The sequence below is a fragment of the Salmo salar genome, chromosome ssa20 (assembly GCF_905237065.1).
Source record: "Salmo salar chromosome ssa20, Ssal_v3.1, whole genome shotgun sequence".
NCBI classification, from domain to species: domain Eukaryota; kingdom Metazoa; phylum Chordata; class Actinopteri; order Salmoniformes; family Salmonidae; genus Salmo; species Salmo salar.
The window spans coordinates 82976035-82997571 of record NC_059461.1 but is presented as its reverse complement, the minus strand read 5'-3'; the positions used below and the strand labels follow the sequence as shown (position 1 = coordinate 82997571).

Below are 21537 nucleotides of genomic sequence, written 5' to 3'. Positions count from 1 at the left end.
TAAACAGTCCTTCTGTAAACCTACCTGTTAAGTCTGTCGTCTCTGTGCCTTCACATGTTTAAACAGTCCTGTAAACCTACCTGTTAAGTCTGTCGTCTCTGTGCCTTCACATGTTTAAACAGTCCTGTAAACCTACCTGTTAAGTCTGTCGTCTCTGTGCCTTCACATGTTTAAACAGTCCTTCTGTAAACCTACCTGTTAAGTCTGTCGTCTCTGTGCCTTCACACGTTTAAACAGTCCTTCTGTAAACCTACCTGTTAAGTCTGTCGTCTCTGTGCCTTCACATGTTTAAACAGTCCTTCTGTAAACCTACCTGTTAAGTCTGTAGTCTCTGTGCCTTCACATGTTTAAACAGTCCTTCTGTAAACCTACCTGTTAAGTCTGTCGTCTCTGTGCCTTCACACGTTTAAACAGTCCTGTAAACCTACCTGTTAAGTCTGTCGTCTCTGTGCCTTCACACGTTTAAACAGTCCTTCTGTAAACCTACCTGTTAAGTCTGTAGTCTCTGTGCCTTCACACGTTTAAACAGTCCTGTAAACCTACCTGTTAAGTCTGTAGTCTCTGTGCCTTCACATGTTTAAACAGTCCTTCTGTAAACCTACCTGTTAAGTCTGTCGTCTCTGTGCCTTCACATGTTTAAACAGTTCTGTAAACCTACCTGTTAAGTCTGTCGTCTCTGTGCCTTCACATGTTTAAACAGTCCTGTAAACCTACCTGTTAAGTCTGTAGTCTCTGTGCCTTCACACGTTTAAACAGTCCTGTAAACCTACCTGTTAAGTCTGTAGTCTCTGTGCCTTCACATGTTTAAACAGTCCTGTAAACCTACCTGTTAAGTCTGTAGTCTCTGTGCCTTCACACGTTTAAACAGTCCTGTAAACCTACCTGTTAAGTCTGTAGTCTCTGTGCCTTCACATGTTTAAACAGTCCTGTAAACCTACCTGTTAAGTCTGTCGTCTCTGTGCCTTCACATGTTTAAACAGTCCTGTAAACCTACCTGTTAAGTCTGTCGTCTCTGTGCCTTCACATGTTTAAACAGTCCTGTAAACCTACCTGTTAAGTCTGTCGTCTCTGTGCCTTCACATGTTTAAACAGTCCTTCTGTAAACCTACCTGTTAAGTCTGTAGTCTCTGTGCCTTCACATGTTTAAACAGTCCTTCTGTAAACCTACCTGTTAAGTCTGTCGTCTCTGTGCCTTCACATGTTTAAACAGTCCTTCTGTAAACCTACCTGTTAAGTCTGTAGTCTCTGTGCCTTCACACGTTTAAACAGTCCTGTAAACCTACCTGTTAAGTCTGTCGTCTCTGTGCCTTCACATGTTTAAACAGTCCTGTAAACCTACCTGTTAAGTCTGTCGTCTCTGTGCCTTCACACGTTTAAACAGTCCTTCTGTAAACCTACCTGTTAAGTCTGTAGTCTCTGTGCCTTCACATGTTTAAACAGTCCTTCTGTAAACCTACCTGTTAAGTCTGTAGTCTCTGTGCCTTCACATGTTTAAACAGTCCTTCTGTAAACCTACCTGTTAACCTCTTGGGGCTAGGTGGGACGCTAGCGTGCCACCCGTGGTGCACTCCATCAACAGCAGGTGCATTTCAAGAGCGGCAAATTTGAATCCAAATAAATGTCAAAATTCAAATTTTTCAAAAATACAACTATGTTACACCATTTGAAAGATAAACATCTCCTTAATCTAACCACGTTTTACGATTTCAAAAAGGTTTTACGGCGAAAGCATAAATTTAGAGTATGTTAGGACAGTACATTTACAAGAGTTGTGTGTAATGTTTTGTCAAGTCAAAGACAGGGTCACCAAAACCATAAAACCAGCTAAAATGATACACTAACCTTTTACAATCTCCATCAGATGACACTCCTAGGACATTATGTTAGACAATGCATGCATTTTTAGTTCTATCAAGTTGATATTTATATCCAAAAACAGCGTTTTACTATGGCATTGATGTTGAGGAAATCGTTTCCCTCCAATAACCGGCAGTCAAGTCAGCGTCACAAATTAAATAATTAAAATTAGAAAACATTGGTAAAATATTATATTGTCATTTAAAGAATTATAGATTTACATCTTTTGAACGCAATCAACTTGCCAGATTTAAAAATAACCTTACTGGGAAATCACACTTTGCAATAATCTGAGCACTGTGCCCAGAAAAATACGCGTTGCGATACAGACTAGACGTCATGTTGGGGAGATCTAAAATCGAAAATACTATGTAAATAATCCATTACCTTTGATTCTCTTCATCAGATGTCACTTCCAGGTATCACAGGTCCATAACGAATGTAGTTTTGTTCAAAAAAGCTCATCATTTATGTCCAAAAATCTCCGTCTCGTTAGCACATGATGTAAGCCAGCCGGACTTCTCGTCATGAACGAGGGGAAAAAATATATTTCCGTTCGTTCAAACATGTCAAACGTTGTATAGCATAAATCATTAGGGCCTTTTTTAACCAGAACATGAATAATATTCAAGGTGGACGAATGCATAGTCTTTTATAACGTATTGGAACGAGGGTACCCAACATGAAGTAGCGCGCCAGGTGTCTAATGGGACATCACCGTTCCATGGCTCTTGTTCGGTCAGATCTCCCTCCAGAAGACTCAAAACACTTTGTAAAGGCTGGTGACATCTAGTGGAAGCAATAGGAAGTGCCAAAATATTCCTAAACCCCTGTGTTTTTCAATGGGATAGGTTTAAAGTCAATACAACACATCAGGTATCCACTTCCTGTCAGAAAATGTCTCAGGGTTTTGCCTGCCAAATGAGTTCTGTTATACTCACAGACACCATTCAAACAGTTTTGGAAACTTTAGAGTGTTTTCTATCCATATATAATAAGTATATGCATATTCTAGTTACTGGGTAGGATTAGTAACCAGATTAAATCGGGTACATTTTTTTTATCCAGACGTGCAAATGCTGCCCCCTTGACCCAACAGGTTAAGTCTGTCGTCTCTGTGCCTTCACATGTTTAAACAGTCCTTCTGTAAACCTACCTGTTAAGTCTGTAGTCTCTGTGCCTTCACATGTTTAAACAGTCCTTCTGTAAACCTACCTGTTAAGTCTGTCGTCTCTGTGCCTTCACATGTTTAAACAGTCCTTCTGTAAACCTACCTGTTAAGTCTGTAGTCTCTGTGCCTTCACACGTTTAAACAGTCCTGTAAACCTACCTGTTAAGTCTGTAGTCTCTGTGCCTTCACATGTTTAAACAGTCCTGTAAACCTACCTGTTAAGTCTGTCGTCTCTGTGCCTTCACATGTTTAAACAGTCCTTCTGTAAACCTACCTGTTAAGTCTGTAGTCTCTGTGCCTTCACATGTTTAAACAGTCCTTCTGTAAACCTACCTGTTAAGTCTGTAGTCTCTGTGCCTTCACATGTTTAAACAGTCCTTCTGTAAACCTACCTGTTAAGTCTGTCGTCTCTGTGCCTTCACATGTTTAAACAGTCCTTCTGTAAACCTACCTGTTAAGTCTGTAGTCTCTGTGCCTTCACATGTTTAAACAGTCCTGTAAACCTACCTGTTAAGTCTGTAGTCTCTGTGCCTTCACATGTTTAAACAGTCCTTCTGTAAACCTACCTGTTAAGTCTGTCGTCTCTGTGCCTTCACATGTTTAAACAGTCCTTCTGTAAACCTACCTGTTAAGTCTGTCGTCTCTGTGCCTTCACACATTTAAACAGTCCTGTAAACCTACCTGTTAAGTCTGTAGTCTCTGTGCCTTCACATGTTTAAACAGTCCTTCTGTAAACCTACCTGTTAAGTCTGTCGTCTCTGTGCCTTCACACGTTTAAACAGTCCTGTAAACCTACCTGTTAAGTCTGTCGTCTCTGTGCCTTCACATGTTTAAACAGTCCTTCTGTAAACCTACCTGTTAAGTCTGTCGTCTCTGTGCCTTCACATGTTTAAACAGTCCTTCTGTAAACCTACCTGTTAAGTCTGTAGTCTCTGTGCCTTCACATGTTTAAACAGTCCTTCTGTAAACCTACCTGTTAAGTCTGTCGTCTCTGTGCCTTCACATGTTTAAACAGTCCTTCTGTAAACCTACCTGTTAAGTCTGTCGTCTCTGTGCCTTCACATGTTTAAACAGTTCTGTAAACCTACCTGTTAAGTCTGTCGTCTCTGTGCCTTCACATGTTTAAACAGTCCTGTTAACCTACCTGTTAAGTCTGTCGTCTCTGTGCCTTCACATGTTTAAACAGTCCTTCTGTAATCCTACCTGTTAAGTCTGTCGTCTCTGTGCCTTCACATGTTTAAACAGTCCTTCTGTAAACCTACCTGTTAAGTCTGTCGTCTCTGTGCCTTCACACGTTTAAACAGTCCTGTTAACCTACCTGTTAAGTCTGTCGTCTCTGTTCCTTCACATGTTTAAACAGTCCTTCTGTAAACCTACCTGTTAAGTCTGTCGTCTCTGTGCCTTCACATGTTTAAACAGTCCTTCTGTAAACCTACCTGTTAAGTCTGTCGTCTCTGTGCCTTCACATGTTTAAACAGTCCTTCTGTAAACCTACCTGTTAAGTCTGTAGTCTCTGTGCCTTCACACGTTTAAACAGTCCTGTAAACCTACCTGTTAAGTCTGTCGTCTCTGTGCCTTCACATGTTTAAACAGTCCTTCTGTAAACCTACCTGTTAAGTCTGTCGTCTCTGTGCCTTCACATGTTTAAACAGTCCTTCTGTAAACCTACCTGTTAAGTCTGTAGTCTCTGTGCCTTCACATGTTTAAACAGTCCTGTAAACCTACCTGTTAAGTCTGTCGTCTCTGTGCCTTCACATGTTTAAACAGTCCTTCTGTAAACCTACCTGTTAAGTCTGTCGTCTCTGTGCCTTCACATGTTTAAACAGTCCTGTAAACCTACCTGTTAAGTCTGTCGTCTCTGTGCCTTCACATGTTTAAACAGTCCTTCTGTAAATCTACCTGTTAAGTCTGTCGTCTCTGTGCCTTCACATGTTTAAACAGTCCTGTAAACCTACCTGTTAAGTCTGTCGTCTCTGTGCCTTCACATGTTTAAACAGTCCTGTAAACCTACCTGTTAAGTCTGTCGTCTCTGTGCCTTCACACGTTTAAACAGTCCTTCTGTAAACCTACCTGTTAAGTCTGTCGTCTCTGTGCCTTCACACGTTTAAACAGTCCTTCTGTAAACCTACCTGTTAAGTCTGTCGTCTCTGTGCCTTCACACGTTTAAACAGTCCTTCTGTAAACCTACCTGTTAAGTCTGTAGTCTCTGTGCCTTCACACGTTTAAACAGTCCTGTAAACCTACCTGTTAAGTCTGTAGTCTCTGTGCCTTCACATGTTTAAACAGTCCTGTAAACCTACCTGTTAAGTCTGTAGTCTCTGTGCCTTCACACGTTTAAACAGTCCTTCTGTAAACCTACCTGTTAAGTCTGTAGTCTCTGTGCCTTCACACGTTTAAACAGTCCTCTGTAAACCTACCTGTTAAGTCTGTAGTCTCTGTGCCTTCACATGTTTAAACAGTCCTGTAAACCTACCTGTTAAGTCTGTCGTCTCTGTGCCTTCACACGTTTAAACAGTCCTGTAAACCTACCTGTTAAGTCTGTCGTCTCTGTGCCTTCACATGTTTAAACAGTCCTTCTGTAAACCTACCTGTTAAGTCTGTCGTCTCTGTGCCTTCACATGTTTAAACAGTCCTGTAAACCTACCTGTTAAGTCTGTCGTCTCTGTGCCTTCACATGTTTAAACAGTCCTGTAAACCTACCTGTTAAGTCTGTAGTCTCTGTGCCTTCACATGTTTAAACAGTCCTTCTGTAAACCTACCTGTTAAGTCTGTCGTCTCTGTGCCTTCACATGTTTAAACAGTCCTTCTGTAAACCTACCTGTTAAGTCTGTCGTCTCTGTGCCTTCACATGTTTAAACAGTCCTTCTGTAAACCTACCTGTTAAGTCTGTCGTCTCTGTGCCTTCACATGTTTAAACAGTCCTTCTGTAAACCTACCTGTTAAGTCTGTCGTCTCTGTGCCTTCACATGTTTAAACAGTCCTGTAAACCTACCTGTTAAGTCTGTCGTCTCTGTGCCTTCACACGTTTAAACAGTCCTGTAAACCTACCTGTTAAGTCTGTCGTCTCTGTGCCTTCACATGTTTAAACAGTCCTTCTGTAAACCTACCTGTTAAGTCTGTCGTCTCTGTGCCTTCACATGTTTAAACAGTCCTGTAAACCTACCTGTTAAGTCTGTAGTCTCTGTGCCTTCACACGTTTAAACAGTCCTTCTGTAAACCTACCTGTTAAGTCTGTCGTCTCTGTGCCTTCACATGTTTAAACAGTCCTTCTGTAAACCTACCTGTTAAGTCTGTCGTCTCTGTGCCTTCACATGTTTAAACAGTCCTTCTGTAAACCTACCTGTTAAGTCTGTCATCTCTGTGCCTTCACATGTTTAAACAGTCCTTCTGTAAACCTACCTGTTAAGTCTGTCGTCTCTGTGCCTTCACACGTTTAAACAGTCCTGTAAACCTACCTGTTAAGTCTGTCGTCTCTGTGCCTTCACATGTTTAAACAGTCCTTCTGTAAACCTACCTGTTAAGTCTGTAGTCTCTGTGCCTTCACATGTTTAAACAGTCCTGTAAACCTACCTGTTAAGTCTGTCGTCTCTGTGCCTTCACATGTTTAAACAGTCCTGTAAACCTACCTGTTAAGTCTGTCGTCTCTGTGCCTTCACATGTTTAAACAGTCCTTCTGTAAACCTACCTGTTAAGTCTGTCGTCTCTGTGCCTTCACATGTTTAAACAGTCCTGTAAACCTACCTGTTAAGTCTGTCGTCTCTGTGCCTTCACATGTTTAAACAGTCCTTCTGTAAACCTACCTGTTAAGTCTGTAGTCTCTGTGCCTTCACATGTTTAAACAGTCCTGTAAACCTACCTGTTAAGTCTGTCGTCTCTGTGCCTTCACATGTTTAAACAGTCCTGTAAACCTACCTGTTAAGTCTGTCGTCTCTGTGCCTTCACATGTTTAAACAGTCCTGTAAACCTACCTGTTAAGTCTGTAGTCTCTGTGCCTTCACATGTTTAAACAGTCCTTCTGTAAACCTACCTGTTAAGTCTGTCGTCTCTGTGCCTTCACATGTTTAAACAGTCCTTCTGTAAACCTACCTGTTAAGTCTGTCGTCTCTGTGCCTTCACATGTTTAAACAGTCCTTCTGTAAACCTACCTGTTAAGTCTGTCGTCTCTGTGCCTTCACATGTTTAAACAGTCCTTCTGTAAACCTACCTGTTAAGTCTGTAGTCTCTGTGCCTTCACATGTTTAAACAGTCCTGTAAACCTACCTGTTAAGTCTGTCGTCTCTGTGCCTTCACACGTTTAAACAGTCCTGTAAACCTACCTGTTAAGTCTGTCGTCTCTGTGCCTTCACATGTTTAAACAGTCCTTCTGTAAACCTACCTGTTAAGTCTGTCGTCTCTGTGCCTTCACATGTTTAAACAGTCCTCGTAAACCTACCTGTTAAGTCTGTAGTCTCTGTGCCTTCACACGTTTAAACAGTCCTTCTGTAAACCTACCTGTTAAGTCTGTCGTCTCTGTGCCTTCACATGTTTAAACAGTCCTTCTGTAAACCTACCTGTTAAGTCTGTCGTCTCTGTGCCTTCACATGTTTAAACAGTCCTTCTGTAAACCTACCTGTTAAGTCTGTCGTCTCTGTGCCTTCACATGTTTAAACAGTCCTTCTGTAATCCTACCTGTTAAGTCTGTCGTCTCTGTGCCTTCACACGTTTAAACAGTCCTGTAAACCTACCTGTTAAGTCTGTAGTCTCTGTGCCTTCACATGTTTAAACAGTCCTTCTGTAAACCTACCTGTTAAGTCTGTCGTCTCTGTGCCTTCACATGTTTAAACAGTCCTCTGTAAACCTACCTGTTAAGTCTGTCATCTCTGTGCCTTCACATGTTTAAACAGTCCTCGTAAACCTACCTGTTAAGTCTGTCGTCTCTGTGCCTTCACACGTTTAAACAGTCCTTCTGTAAACCTACCTGTTAAGTCTGTCGTCTCTGTGCCTTCACATGTTTAAACAGTCCTTCTGTACACCTACCTGTTAAGTCTGTCGTCTCTGTGCCTTCACATGTTTAAACAGTCCTGTAAACCTACCTGTTAAGTCTGTCGTCTCTGTGCCTTCACATGTTTAAACAGTCCTGTACACCTACCTGTTAAGTCTGTAGTCTCTGTGCCTTCACATGTTTAAACAGTCCTTCTGTAAACCTACCTGTTAAGTCTGTCGTCTCTGTGCCTTCACATGTTTAAACAGTCCTTCTGTAAACCTACCTGTTAAGTCTGTAGTCTGTCTTACTGTCTTTTTCCACTGCTCTATAACACCTACAGTCAGTGCTTGACTTGGCCTGAAATGGGTGTTGGTAACACAGCCACAATACTGTTGAGTTAATATTCTATAAGAGGAACAGGGACTCCACAATACTGTTGAGTTAATATTCTATAAGAGGAACAGGGACTCCACAATACTGTTGAGTTAATATTCTATAAGAGGAACAGGAGCTCCACAATACTGTTGAGTTAATATTCTATAAGAGGAACAGGGACTCCACAATACTGTTGAGTTCATATTCTATAAGAGGAACAGGGACTCCACAATACTGTTGAGTTCATATTCTATAAGAGGAACAGGGACTCCACAATACTGTTGAGTTCATATTCTATAAGAGGAACAGGGACTCCACAATACTGTTGAGTTAATATTCTATAAGAGGAACAGGGACTCCACAATACTGTTGAGTTAATATTCTATAAGAGGAACAGGGACTCCACAATACTGTTGAGTTAATATTCTATAAGAGGAACAGGGACTCCACAATACTGTTGAGTTAATATTCTATAAGAGGAACAGGGACTCCACAATACTGTTGAGTTAATATTCTATAAGAGGAACAGGGACTCCACAATACTGTTGAGTTCATATTCTATAAGAGGAACAGGGACTCCACAATACTGTTGAGTTCATATTCTATAAGAGGAACAGGGACTCCACAATACTGTTGAGTTCATATTCTATAAGAGGAACAGGGACTCCAGCAGTAGAACATGTGAGGTGGTGGTACTCTGCTCAGGTGAACTCCTGCCCAAGTCAAGCACTGAATACAGTACATGCGTGTCTCTCTGTCTGTCTGTCACTACAAACTATTTTCCCTTCATTGTCTTTCTCCTCCAAACCTTTTCAACCTTGGCTAACTCTCTCTTTCCTAACTATTTCCACTAACGCCTATCTGTTTGTGCTTGATCGTGTGTGTGTGCGTGTGTGTGTGTGTCAGACTCTGAGCTCAGTGCAGAAGTTGGTGGACATTGAGCCTTCGCCCATCAGTGTCATGAGGATGACGCTGGCACAGGTAGACCTAACCACTAGTCTCTACCCACCACCAACCATCTAGAACCATAACATGATCCTGGTACAGGTAGACCTAACCACTAGTCTCTACCCACCACCAACCATCTAGAACCATAACATGATCCTGGTACAGGTAGACCTAACCACTAGTCTCTACCCACCACCAACCATCTAGAACCATAACATGATCCTGGTACAGGTAGACCTAACCACTAGTCTCTACCCACCACCAACCATCTAGAACCATAACATGATCCTGGTACAGGTAGACCTAACCACTAGTCTCTACCCACCACCAACCATCTAGAACCATAACATGATCCTGGTACAGGTAGACCTAACCACTAGTCTCTACCCACCACCAACCATCTAGAACCATAACATGATCCTGGTACAGGTAGACCTAACCACTAGTCTCTACCCACCACCAACCATCTAGAACCATAACATGATCCTGGTACAGGTAGACCTAACCACTAGTCTCTACCCACCACCAACCATCTAGAACCATAACATGATCCTGGTACAGGTAGACCTAACCACTAGTCTCTACCCACCACCAACCATCTAGAACCATAACATGATCCTGGTACAGGTAGACCTAACCACTAGTCTCTACCCACCACCAACCATCTAGAACCATAACATGATCCTGGTACAGGTAGACCTAACCACTAGTCTCTACCCACCACCAACCATCTAGAACCATAACATGATCCTGGTACAGGTAGACCTAACCACTAGTCTCTACCCACCACCAACCATCTAGAACCATAACATGATCCTGGTACAGGTAGACCTAACCACTAGTCTCTACCCACCACCAACCATCTAGAACCATAACATGATCCTGGTACAGGTAGACCTAACCACTAGTCTCTACCCACCACCAACCATCTAGAACCATAACATGATCCTGGTACAGGTAGACCTAACCACTAGTCTCTACCCACCACCAACCATCTAGAACCATAACATGATCCTGGTACAGGTAGACCTAACCACTAGTCTCTACCCACCACCAACCATCTAGAACCATAACATGATCCTGGTACAGGTAGACCTAACCACTAGTCTCTACCCACCACCAACCATCTAGAACCATAACATGATCCTGGTACAGGTAGACCTAACCACTAGTCTCTACCCACCACCAACCATCTAGAACCATAACATGATCCTGGTACAGGTAGACCTAACCACTAGTCTCTACCCACCACCAACCATCTAGAACCATAACATGATCCTGGTACAGGTAGACCTAACCACTAGTCTCTACCCACCACCAACCATCTAGAACCATAACATGATCCTGGTACAGGTAGACCTAACCACTAGTCTCTACCCACCACCAACCATCTAGAACCATAACATGATCCTGGTACAGGTAGACCTAACCACTAGTCTCTACCCACCACCAACCATCTAGAACCATAACATGATCCTGGTACAGGTAGACCTAACCACTAGTCTCTACCCACCACCAACCATCTAGAACCATAACATGATCCTGGTACAGGTAGACCTAACCACTAGTCTCTACCCACCACCAACCATCTAGAACCATAACATGATCCTGGTACAGGTAGACCTAACCACTAGTCTCTACCCACCACCAACCATCTAGAACCATAACATGATCCTGGTACAGGTAGACCTAACCACTAGTCTCTACCCACCACCAACCATCTAGAACCATAACATGATCCTGGTACAGGTAGACCTAACCACTAGTCTCTACCCACCACCAACCATCTAGAACCATAACATGATCCTGGTACAGGTAGACCTAACCACTAGTCTCTACCCACCACCAACCATCTAGAACCATAACATGATCCTGGTACAGGTAGACCTAACCACTAGTCTCTACCCACCACCAACCATCTAGAACCATAACATGATCCTGGTACAGGTAGACCTAACCACTAGTCTCTACCCACCACCAACCATCTAGAACCATAACATGATCCTGGTACAGGTAGACCTAACCACTAGTCTCTACCCACCACCAACCATCTAGAACCATAATTACAACTATAACCACAACCATGGCTGATCCACTATAACCACAACCATGGCTGATCCACTACAACTATAACCACAATCATGGCTGATCCACTATAACCACAACCATGGCTGTTCCACTATAACTATAACCACAACCATGGCTGATCCACTATAACCACAACCATGGCTGTTCCACTATAGCCACAACCATGGCTGATCCACTATAACTATAACCACAACCATGGCTGATCCACTATAACCACAACCATGGCTGATCCACTACAACTATAACCACAATCATGGCTGATCCACTATAACCACAACCATGGCTGATCCACTTCAACTATAACCACAACCATGGCTGATCCACTATAACCACAACCATGGCTGATCCACTACAACTATAACCACAACCATGGCTGATCCACTATAACCACAACCATGGCTGATCCACTATAACCACAACCATGGCTGATCCACTTCCACTATAACCACAACCATGGCTGATCCACTTCAACTATAACCACAACCATGGCTGATCCACTATAACCACAACCATGGCTGATCCACTATAACCACAACCATGGCTGATCCACTACAACTATAACCACAACCATGGCTGATCCACTATAGCCACAACCATGGCTGTTCCACTATAACTATAACCATGGCTGATCCACTATAACTATAACCATGGCTGATCCACTATAACCACAACCATGGCTGATCCACTATAACCACAACCATGGCTGTTCCACTATAACTATAACCATGGCTGTTCCACTATAACTATAACCATGGCTGATCCACTATAACCATAACCATGGCTGATCCACTATAACCACAACCATGGCTGTTCCACCACAACTGTTTCCCAGTGACCATACACATGAACATGGCTGTAACATGACTGCTGCTGTAGTATCATTCTACCTGTTGAACCATAACGGTCGGTTAACCATTATGACCGTTGAACGAATAGCATGTTGTTGAAGAGCTGTTACCACCAAGCCCAAAGTTGTTGAACCATGACCACCGATGGTGTGTAGTCTGCTAGAACAGGAAGTAGTGGTAGTTATTGTACTGTCATTGGCCCATTCCTCTAGGTAACCTACAGTAGGGCTTTTAACTGAGCCTGACCCTACTGCTACTGAACCAACTACTGTATAATAAGTCCCATTCACACATACAATGATATGATTAAGCTGCTACTGTTCAACATATTAAGAACAATCTGCTATTTGTAGCTGATGTTAATTGTACAGGTATTTAAAATTACACAGGATCGCACAATACCCTACTTATCCAATGATGTTTTCTCTGTTCCTTAAATAGACCGTTGTGGGTTTGAGGTGACAGTTAGTGGGTTGAGGTGAGGGGGTCTGGCGTTGATGCTGAATGGTTGTGTGTTAATGCAGTGTAGAAAGGGGACTTGTATATGTGTTTCTGGGCTATGAAGTGAGGGGCTCCATTGGGAAGATTTAGATGCACTATTGTAAAGTGGTTGTTCCACTGGATATTATAAGGTGAATGCACCAATTTGTAAGTCGCTCTGGATAAGAGCGTCTGCTAAATGACTTAAATGTAATGTAAATGTAAATGGAAGACACACAGACATCTGCTGCACACATTCTCACACACACATGCAGTACTTCCCCATGTGGTATTGATAGCCCCATGCCTGGACCAGGCAGATTGTTGTAGAACTGCACAGCACCCACAGCTTTTCTCTGTTATCTCAAGACAAACAATAGGAGGCTTTTTATTCTCTCTCTCCCGCCGTTTCAAATCAATCCCTCTCTTATCTCTCTTCTCTCCCTCTGTTTCAAATCAATCTATTTCTCTCTCTTCTCTCCCTCTGTTTCAAATCAGTCTCTTTTCTACATGTATTCTTTATTTAACTAGGCAAGTCAGTTAAGAACAAATTCAATTTACATTGACAGCCTACACCAGCCAAAACTGGACAACGCTGGGCCAATTGTGCGCCGCCCTATGGGACTCCCAATCACAGCCGGTTGTGATACAGCCTGGAATCGACCCAGGGTGTCTGTAGTGACGCCTCTAGCACTGAGACTCAGTGCCTTAGACCGCTGCGCCCCTCTGGAGCCACCTAGCAGCAATTCAAACCTAATTATTGTATCTAGTTCTTTGGTGTATATATGTGAGCTGCATCGAGTAGAGTTGTACTGTACATGGTGTGGTTGCTAGGTAGCTGTATCCATGTGTACTGTACATGGTGTGGTTGCTAGGTAGCTGTATCCAGGTGTACTGTACATGGTGTGGTTGCTAGGTAGCTGTATACAGGGGTACTGTACATGGTGTGGTTGCTAGGTAGCTGTATCCAGGGGTGCTGTACATGGTGTGGTTGCTAGGTAGCTGTATCCAGGGGTACTGTACTTGGTGTGGTTGCTAGATAGCTGTATCCAGGGGTACTGCACTTGGTGTGGTTGTTAGGTAGCTGTATCCAGGTGTACTGTACTTGGTGTGGTTGCTAGGTAGCTGTGTCCAGGGGTACGTGGTGTGGTTACTAGGTAGCTGTGTCCAGGGGTATGTGGTGTGGTTACTAGGTAGCTGTGTCCAGGGGTACGTGGTGTGGTTGCTAGGTAGCTGTGTCCAGGGGTACGTGGTGTGGTTGCTAGGTAGCTGTGTCCAGGGGTACTTGGTGTGATTGCTAGGTAGCTGTGTCCAGGGGTACGTGGTGTGGTTACTAGGTAGCTGTGTCCAGGGGTACTTGGTGTGGTTGCTAGGTAGCTGTGTCCAGAGGTACTTGGTGTGGTTGCTAGGTAGCTGTGTCCAGGGGTACTTGGTGTGGTTGCTAGGTAGCTGTGTCCCGGGGTACTTGGTGTGGTTGCTAGGTAGCTGTGTCCCGGGGTACTTGGTGTGGTTGCTAGGTAGCTGTGTCCCGGGGTACTTGGTGTGGTTGCTAGGTAGCTGTGTCCCGGTGTACTTGAGGTAGTGGAGTCTGTTTTTAGGATATCACATTCAATCATTTCCATGGTAACCGCTTGGGAGGAGGGTGTTGTGTTCCTCTTATCTCCATGGTAACTATGTGTGGTTGGGTGTGTGTGTGTGTGTGTGTGGGTGGTAGAGTCGTAAGTTGGAGACAGACACGGGGAGCCCGAGAGAGGAGCACAGTCTGAACAAGGAGGCCAGGAAGTGGGCAACCAGAATGGCCCGAGAACACAAGAACATCATCCACTACAAGAGAGTGAGTCCACACACATACTAGTTGTTGATGTTGGCTCAGATCATCTTTGAAAACCAGATTTGATTTTAGTCTGTGGTATTTAAGTGTGTGTGTGTGTCTGCCATTAGAGCCTGGAGGAATGTGAGACACTGGGAGTCCCTCAAACAGAGCAGGGCCGGCTTGATCTGGAGCTGAAGATAGAGGATACCAAAGAGAACATCCGCAAGGCTGAGGTGTGTGTTTGTAGGAAATAAGGTAGACCTATACCCCCCCCCCCTTCTCCAAGTAGAGTTGTCTTTCCATCGATCCTGTCAGCCCAACTATGAATCAGATCAATCCATCTCCTCAGCTCTCCCTCATCCTCCTCAGCTCTCCCTCCTCCTCCTCAGCTCTCCCTCCTCCTCCTCAGCTCTCCCTCCTCCTCCTCAGCTCTCCCTCCTCACCTCACCCCCCTCCTCACCTTCCTTTTCTCTCTCATTCCTCTGTGATTTCCCTCTATCTGGCACCCCCTGCTGGCTGATATAGTCATCGCGCCCACAGACAGAGATGTGAAATGCACACCGCTATGGACCACTCTCTACCACCCCCCTTTCTTCCCTCCCCTCTCTCCACCTCCCTCCCTCCCACTCCCTACCCCCTCTCTCCACCTCCTTCTCTCTACCCCCACTCTCTTCCCTCTCTCTACCCCCACTCTCTTCCCTCTCTCTACCCCCACTCTCTGCCCCCTCTCTCCACCTCCCTCACCCCCCCTCCACCTCCGTCATCCCCCCTCTATCCACCTCTCTACACCTCCCTCACCCACTCTCTCCCTGCCCCCATTATCTCCTGCTGTCTGTAGGTTAGGTTTAACTGGTCTGGGGGGAGGGGCAGAGCTAGGACAACCAATAGTATGTGTGGTGGGCGGGGTCAGAGCAGGAAGTGATAGTGTACATAAATAACTAACCACACTCTGCTTCCTGTTACTGATCAGACATTAAATAGCTTTTATCTCCATGGAAGTGTACTGTAATGAGTACATCTCCCTACACTTCCTGTTTACCTACATACTACTTACCTGGCAGGAAACCTTTCTAGACTTTGTTTGACTGTCTGGAGTTAGTCTGTCCTCCACTGCTGACCACAGTCACCATAGAGAGACTGACGGTCGCTGACGTGCTGCTCCACCCTAGACGTGATGATGATAACTGATATAACCTTCCACCATAGATGTTGGGCTGACAGGTGACCTGTGAGTGCTGATGGGATAGATTGAGTCCTCCAACGGCCCCTGTCAGTCGTATTGATTACCCAGCAGTGTATGTGTGTGTCCACGTGTGTAACCTCTCTCTCACTCTAGACAGTAAAGCTGAAGGCAGAGGCTCGTCTGGACCTGCTGAGACAGGTGGGCGTTGCCGTGGATACCTGGCTGAAGAGCGCCATGAACCAGGTGATGGAGGAGCTTGAGAATGAGCGCTGGGCTACACTAAACTACACTACCCACGATCCCTCACTCTCGGTGAGACACCTGCCCTCCCTCCCTCTCACTACACCACCGTCCCACACTTTGGAGGAAACTACCCACAATCCCTCACTCTACACTACACTCACTGAAATGCCTCTCTCCCACTACATGTCATCACCACAGACTGTTTCTTTACCACATGGCAGCCAAGGCATGTGTGTGAGCTTCAGCACTTTGGTCCTGTGTGTGTGTGTTTGGGTGTATGTGTGTGTGTGTGTCTCAGCAGGACGTTGAGGTAAGCAGTCTCTGCTCATCTTCATCACTTAACATTCTGTTCACATGACACTGCAGCAACCACCAGAGAGAGAGAGGGGGGGTGAAGACAGAGAGGAAGGAGGGAGAGAAAGAGAGGGGCGGTGAAGACAGAGAGGAAGGAGGGAGAGAGTGAGGGGGTGAAGACAGAGAGGAAGGAGGGAGAGAGAGTGGGGGGGTGAAGACAGAGGGGAAGGAGGGAGAGAGAGAGGGGTTGGTGAAGACAGGAGGGAGGGAGGAGGAGGTGAGAAGGAAGAGAGAGGGGGAGAGTGATAATGGGAAGCTGAAACTAAAGGAAAGGAGGGTGAAGAGGGGGAGAAAGTGGATGATAGAAAGGTGACAGAATGAGTGCTCTGTTCCCTTGGCCCAGTGTTCATTTCACACCAGTCTGGTTTATCAGTGTGATGGAGAATGAAGTAGCTTTTCCTCAAGGTGATAACTACTAGTATACTATAGTACAATCCCTTCTGGCCTTCCCTGTAGCTCCGTTGGTAGAGCATGGTGTGTGCAACGCCAGGGTTGTGGGTTCGTTTCCCACGGGGTGCCAGCACAGGGAAAAAAAATGTATGAAATGTATGCATTCACTACTGTAAGTCGCTCTGGATAAGAGCGTCTGCTAAATGACTAAAATGTAATGATGATAACACCTGTTACATATTAATTTGTAAGAGCAGGAATTAGTAAGTAGAGCTATGTTTGCTTTTTGCTTGACAACATCAAGGTGTTTATACATTATTAAAAGCAGAATGGACTGTTTCGTTTTTAAGTCATCATTCCTGGGGCGGCAGGGTAGCTTAGTGGTTAGAGCGTTGGGCTAGTAACCGAAAGGTTTGCAAGTTCGAATCCTGACAAGGTACAAATCTGTCGTTCTGCCCCTGAACAAGGCAGTTAGGACAACTGTTCCTAGGCCATCATTGAAAATAAGAATTTGTTCTTAACTGACTTGCCTAGTTAAATAAAGGTAAAAAATAAATAAAAATCCAAGCTAAATCTCTGGGGTATGTGTGTCCCACTCGCGGGACACACTATTCAACAGCCAGTGAAATAGCAGGGCGGCATATTCAAAACAACAAAAATCTCATAATTCAAATTTCTCAAACATACAACTATTATATCCCATTTTAAAGATAAACTTCTCGTTAATCCAACCACATTGTCCGATTTTAAAAAGGCTTTACGGCGAAAGCATAACATTAGATTATGTTAGGACAGCTTCGAGACATGAAAAACCACACAGCCATTTTCCAAGCAAGGAGAGGCGTCACAAAGACCAGAAATACAGCTAAAATTAATCACTAACCTTTGATGATCTTCATCAGATGGCACTCATAGGACTTCATGTTACACAATACATGTATGTTTTGCTCGATAAAGTTCATATTTATATCCAAAACCCCTATTTTACATTGGCGTGTAATGTTCAGAAATGTTTTGCCTCCCAAAACGTCCGGTGAATGAGCACATCAATTTACAGAAATACTCATCATAAACGTTGATAAAATATTCAACAGTTATTCAAAGAATTATAAATGCACTTCTCCTTAATGCAACCGCTGTGTCAGATTTCAAAAAAGCTTTACGGCGAAAGCAAATTTTGCAATAATCTGAGTACAGCGCTCAGATATCAAAACAAGCCATACAGATACCCGCCATTTTGGAGTCAACAGAAATGACAAAAATTACATTATAAATATTCACTTACCTTTGATGGTCTTCATCAGAATGCACTCCCAGGAATCCCAGTTCCACAATAAATGTTTGTTTTGTTCAATAAAGTCCATCATTTATGTCCAAATACCTCCTTTTTGTTCGCGTGTTTAGTCCACTACTCCAAATGCAGGAAGCGTGCGCAAAATGTCACGACGAAAAGTCAAGAAAAGTTATATTTACGTTCGTAGAAACATGTCAAACGATGTATAGAATCAATCTTTAGGATGTTTTTATCATAAATCTTCCATAATATTCTAACCAGATGATTCCTTTGTCTTCAAAAAAGAAAAGGAACACAGCTAAATCTCACGGGAGTGCGCGCCACTGAGCTCATGTCATTTTCTCAGTCGTCTAATTCCAGGAGCTCTTATTCTCTCCCTATTCACAGTAGAAGCTTGAAACAATGTTCTAAAGACTGTTGACATCTAGTGGAAGCCTTAGGAAGTGCAAAATGAACCCTAAGTCACTGTATACTGTATAGGCAATCACTTGAAAAACTACAAACCTCAGATTTCCACACTTCCTGGTTGGATCTTTCTCAGGTTTTTGCCTGCCATATGAGTTCTGTTATACTCACAGACATCATTCAAACAGTTTTAGAAACTTCAGAGTGTTTTCTATCTAAATCTACTAATACTATGCATATCCTACCTTCTGAGCCTGAGTAGCAGGCAGTTTACTACGAGCACGCCTTTCATCCGGACGTCAAAATACTGCCCCCTACCCTAGAGAAGTTAACCTACATAAGAAGAGCAAACTCCTTCCTCTGCTTACAATAGGAGGAATATATATTCTGAACACCTGGTTGGGGACACACATACCACACACACACACACATATGACTAAGCTTCCTATCGGGAATATAGTGAGTTTTGAAAACACAGACAGACCAAAATACACACGTGTTTTGTCCTGGTTGGGTTGCTGTGTCCTGTCCCAAGGGGGCGGGCCCATATGCCACCTGATCTCTCTGAGCCAATGAGGTTCCCTGAGGACAGACAGGTAGAGGAGGGGTCAGGACGTAAAGGTTTTACAGAGACACACTTCACATCACCTGACTCAGAAGGAGGAGAGAGGACCAGAGAGAACCACACTGGAGCGTTGGACCTAGCTCATTGTGATGTGTGTGTAGGGCCCAGTTGATCTGGAGCGGTCGGAGGGGGAGGAGTGTGAGGAGAACATGGAGGTGTTTGACGACAGCAGCTCCAGCCCCTCTGGGACTCTCAGGAACTACCCACTCACCTGCAAAGTCCTCTATTCATACAAGGTAATACACCCCCCTCTCCCCCTTTTTGCTCTCAGAACAGCCTCAATTTGTCGGGTCATGGACTCTACAAGGTGTCGAAAGCGTTCCACAGGGATGCTGGTCCAAGTTGACTCCAATGCTTCTCACAGTTGTGTCAAGTTGGCTGGATGTCCTTTGGGTGGTGGACCATTCTTGATACACACGGAAAACTGTTGAGTGTGAAAAACCCAGCAGCGTTGCAGTTCTTGACACAAACCGGTGCTCCTGACACCTACTACCATACCCTTTCAAAGGCACTTACAACTTCTCTCTTGCCCATTCACCCTCTGAATGACAGACATACACAATCAATGTTTCAATTGTCCCAGGTCTTAAAAATCCTTCTTTAACCTGTCTCCTCCCCTTCATCTACACTGATTAAAGTGGATTTAACAAGTGACATCAATAAGGGATCATAGGTTTCACCTGGTCTGTCCAGGTGAATCCTGTCATGAAAATATACTCAGTATATTTGCTTAGATATGCTAGATAATGTTTTTCCACAAACAGTCTTTATCTAGACAGATGATGTAGTAATATGTACATCAAGATGGTGTGTAAAAGAGCTGTGCAAGCTTTGTTGGCTCCACCCATCAGGGTCAGGTCAGGGTCAGGGGGCTCCACCCATCAGGGTCAGGGGGCTCCACCTATCAGGATCAGGCCAGGGTCAGGGGGCTCCACCCATCAGGGTCAGGGGCTCCACCCATCAGGGTCAGGTCAGGGTCAGGGGGCTCCACCCATCAGGGTCAGGGGCTCCACCCATCAAGGTCAGGGTCAGGGGGCTCCACCCATCAGGGTCAGGAGGCTCCACCCATCAGGGTCAGGGGCTCCACCCATCAGGGTCAGGGGGCTCCACCTATCAGGATCAGGCCAGGGTCAGGGGGCTCCACCCATCAGGGTCAGGCCAGGGTCAGGTGGCTCCACCCATCAGGGTCAGGAGGCTCCACCCATCAGGGTCAGGAGGCTCCACCCATCAGGATCAGGCCCCCATCAGGATCAGGGGCTCCACCCATCAGGGTCAGGCCAGGGTCAGGGGGCTCCACCCATCAGGGTCAGGCCAGGGTCAGGTGGCTCCACCCATCAGGGTCAGGAGGCTCCACCCATCAGGGTCAGGGGGCTCCACCTATCAGGATCAGGCCAGGGTCAGGGGGCTCCACCCATCAGGGTCAGGCCAGGGTCAGGTGGCTCCACCCATCAGAGTCAGAGAGCCCCACCCATTAGATCAGGGTCAGGTGGCTCCACCCATCTGAACACTCGGCATGTAACATTAGAGCCATAAAATATCAGTTTGTATTGTCCATTGGTTAATACCTTCCTTTTCTCCTCTCCTCCTCTCCCTCTCTCTCTGTCTGTGTCTCTGTCTGTCTCTGTGTCTCTGTCTGTCTCTGTGTCTCTGTCTCTCTCTGTGTCTCTGTCTGTGTCTGTCTCTGTGTCTCTGTGTCTGTCTCTGTGTCTCTGTCTGTCTCTGTGTCTCTGTCTGTCTCTGTGTCTCTGTCTCTGTCTGTCTCTGTGTCTGTCTGTCTCTGTGTCTCTGTCTGTCTCTGTGTCTCTGTCTGTCTTTGTTCTCTGTCTGTCTCTGTGTCTCTGTCTGTCTCTGTGTCTCTGTCTGTCTCTGTCTCTCTCTGTCTGTGTCTGTCTCTGTGTCTCTGTCTGTCTCTGTGTCTCTGTCTCTGTGTCTCTGTCTGTCTCTGTGTCTCTGTCTGTCTCTGTGTCTGTCTCTGTGTCTGTCTCTGTGTCTCTGTCTGTCTCTGTGTCTGTCTCTGTCTGTCTCTGTGTCTCTGTCTGTCTCTGTGTCTCTGTCTCTGTGTCTCTGTCTGTCTCTGTGTCTGTCTCTGTGTCTGTCTCTGTGTCTCTGTCTGTCTCTGTGTCTGTCTCTGTGTCTGTCTCTGTGTCTCTGTCTGTCTCTGTGTCTGTCTCTGTGTCTCTGTCTCTGTGTCTGTCTCTGTGTTTCTAGGCATCTCAGCCAGATGAGTTGAGTATAGAGGAGCATGAGATGTTGGAGGTGATAGAGGATGGAGACATGGAGGACTGGGTCAAGGTAACAACAATCAAATCAAAGTGTATTTGTCACATGCGCCGAATACAACAGGTGTAGACCTTACAGTGAAATGCTGAATACAACAGGTGTAGACCTTACAGTGAAATGCTGAATACAACAGGTGTAGACCTTACAGTGAAATGCTGAATACAACAGGTGTAGACCTTACAGTGAAATGCTGAATACAACAGGTGTAGACCTTACAGTG

The 21537-nt window shown here is 44.8% G+C and overlaps 1 protein-coding gene across 9 annotated transcripts in view; it reads left to right on the top strand.

Moving 5' to 3' along the window:
* LOC106581366 (F-BAR and double SH3 domains protein 2) overlaps positions 1–21537 on the top strand; it is a 110962-nt gene that overhangs the window by 63706 nt on the left and 25719 nt on the right. For 7 of the 9 annotated variants that reach the window (XR_006761033.1, XR_006761036.1, XR_006761035.1 and 4 more), the window contains exons 11-16: positions 9273–9347; positions 14445–14564; positions 14672–14776; positions 15880–16038; positions 19139–19273; positions 21246–21329. Coding sequence is in view for 1 of the 9 variants with exons in the window: in XM_045704021.1 (XP_045559977.1) it covers positions 9273–9347; positions 14445–14564; positions 14672–14776; positions 15880–16038; positions 19139–19273; positions 21246–21329 (678 nt within the window). In the remaining 8 variants the exon portion in view is untranslated. The remainder of the gene's footprint in view (positions 1–9272; positions 9348–14444; positions 14565–14671; positions 14777–15879; positions 16039–19138; positions 19274–21245; positions 21330–21537) is intronic. The other 2 variants (XR_006761038.1, XR_006761039.1) reach the window with 2 other exon arrangements.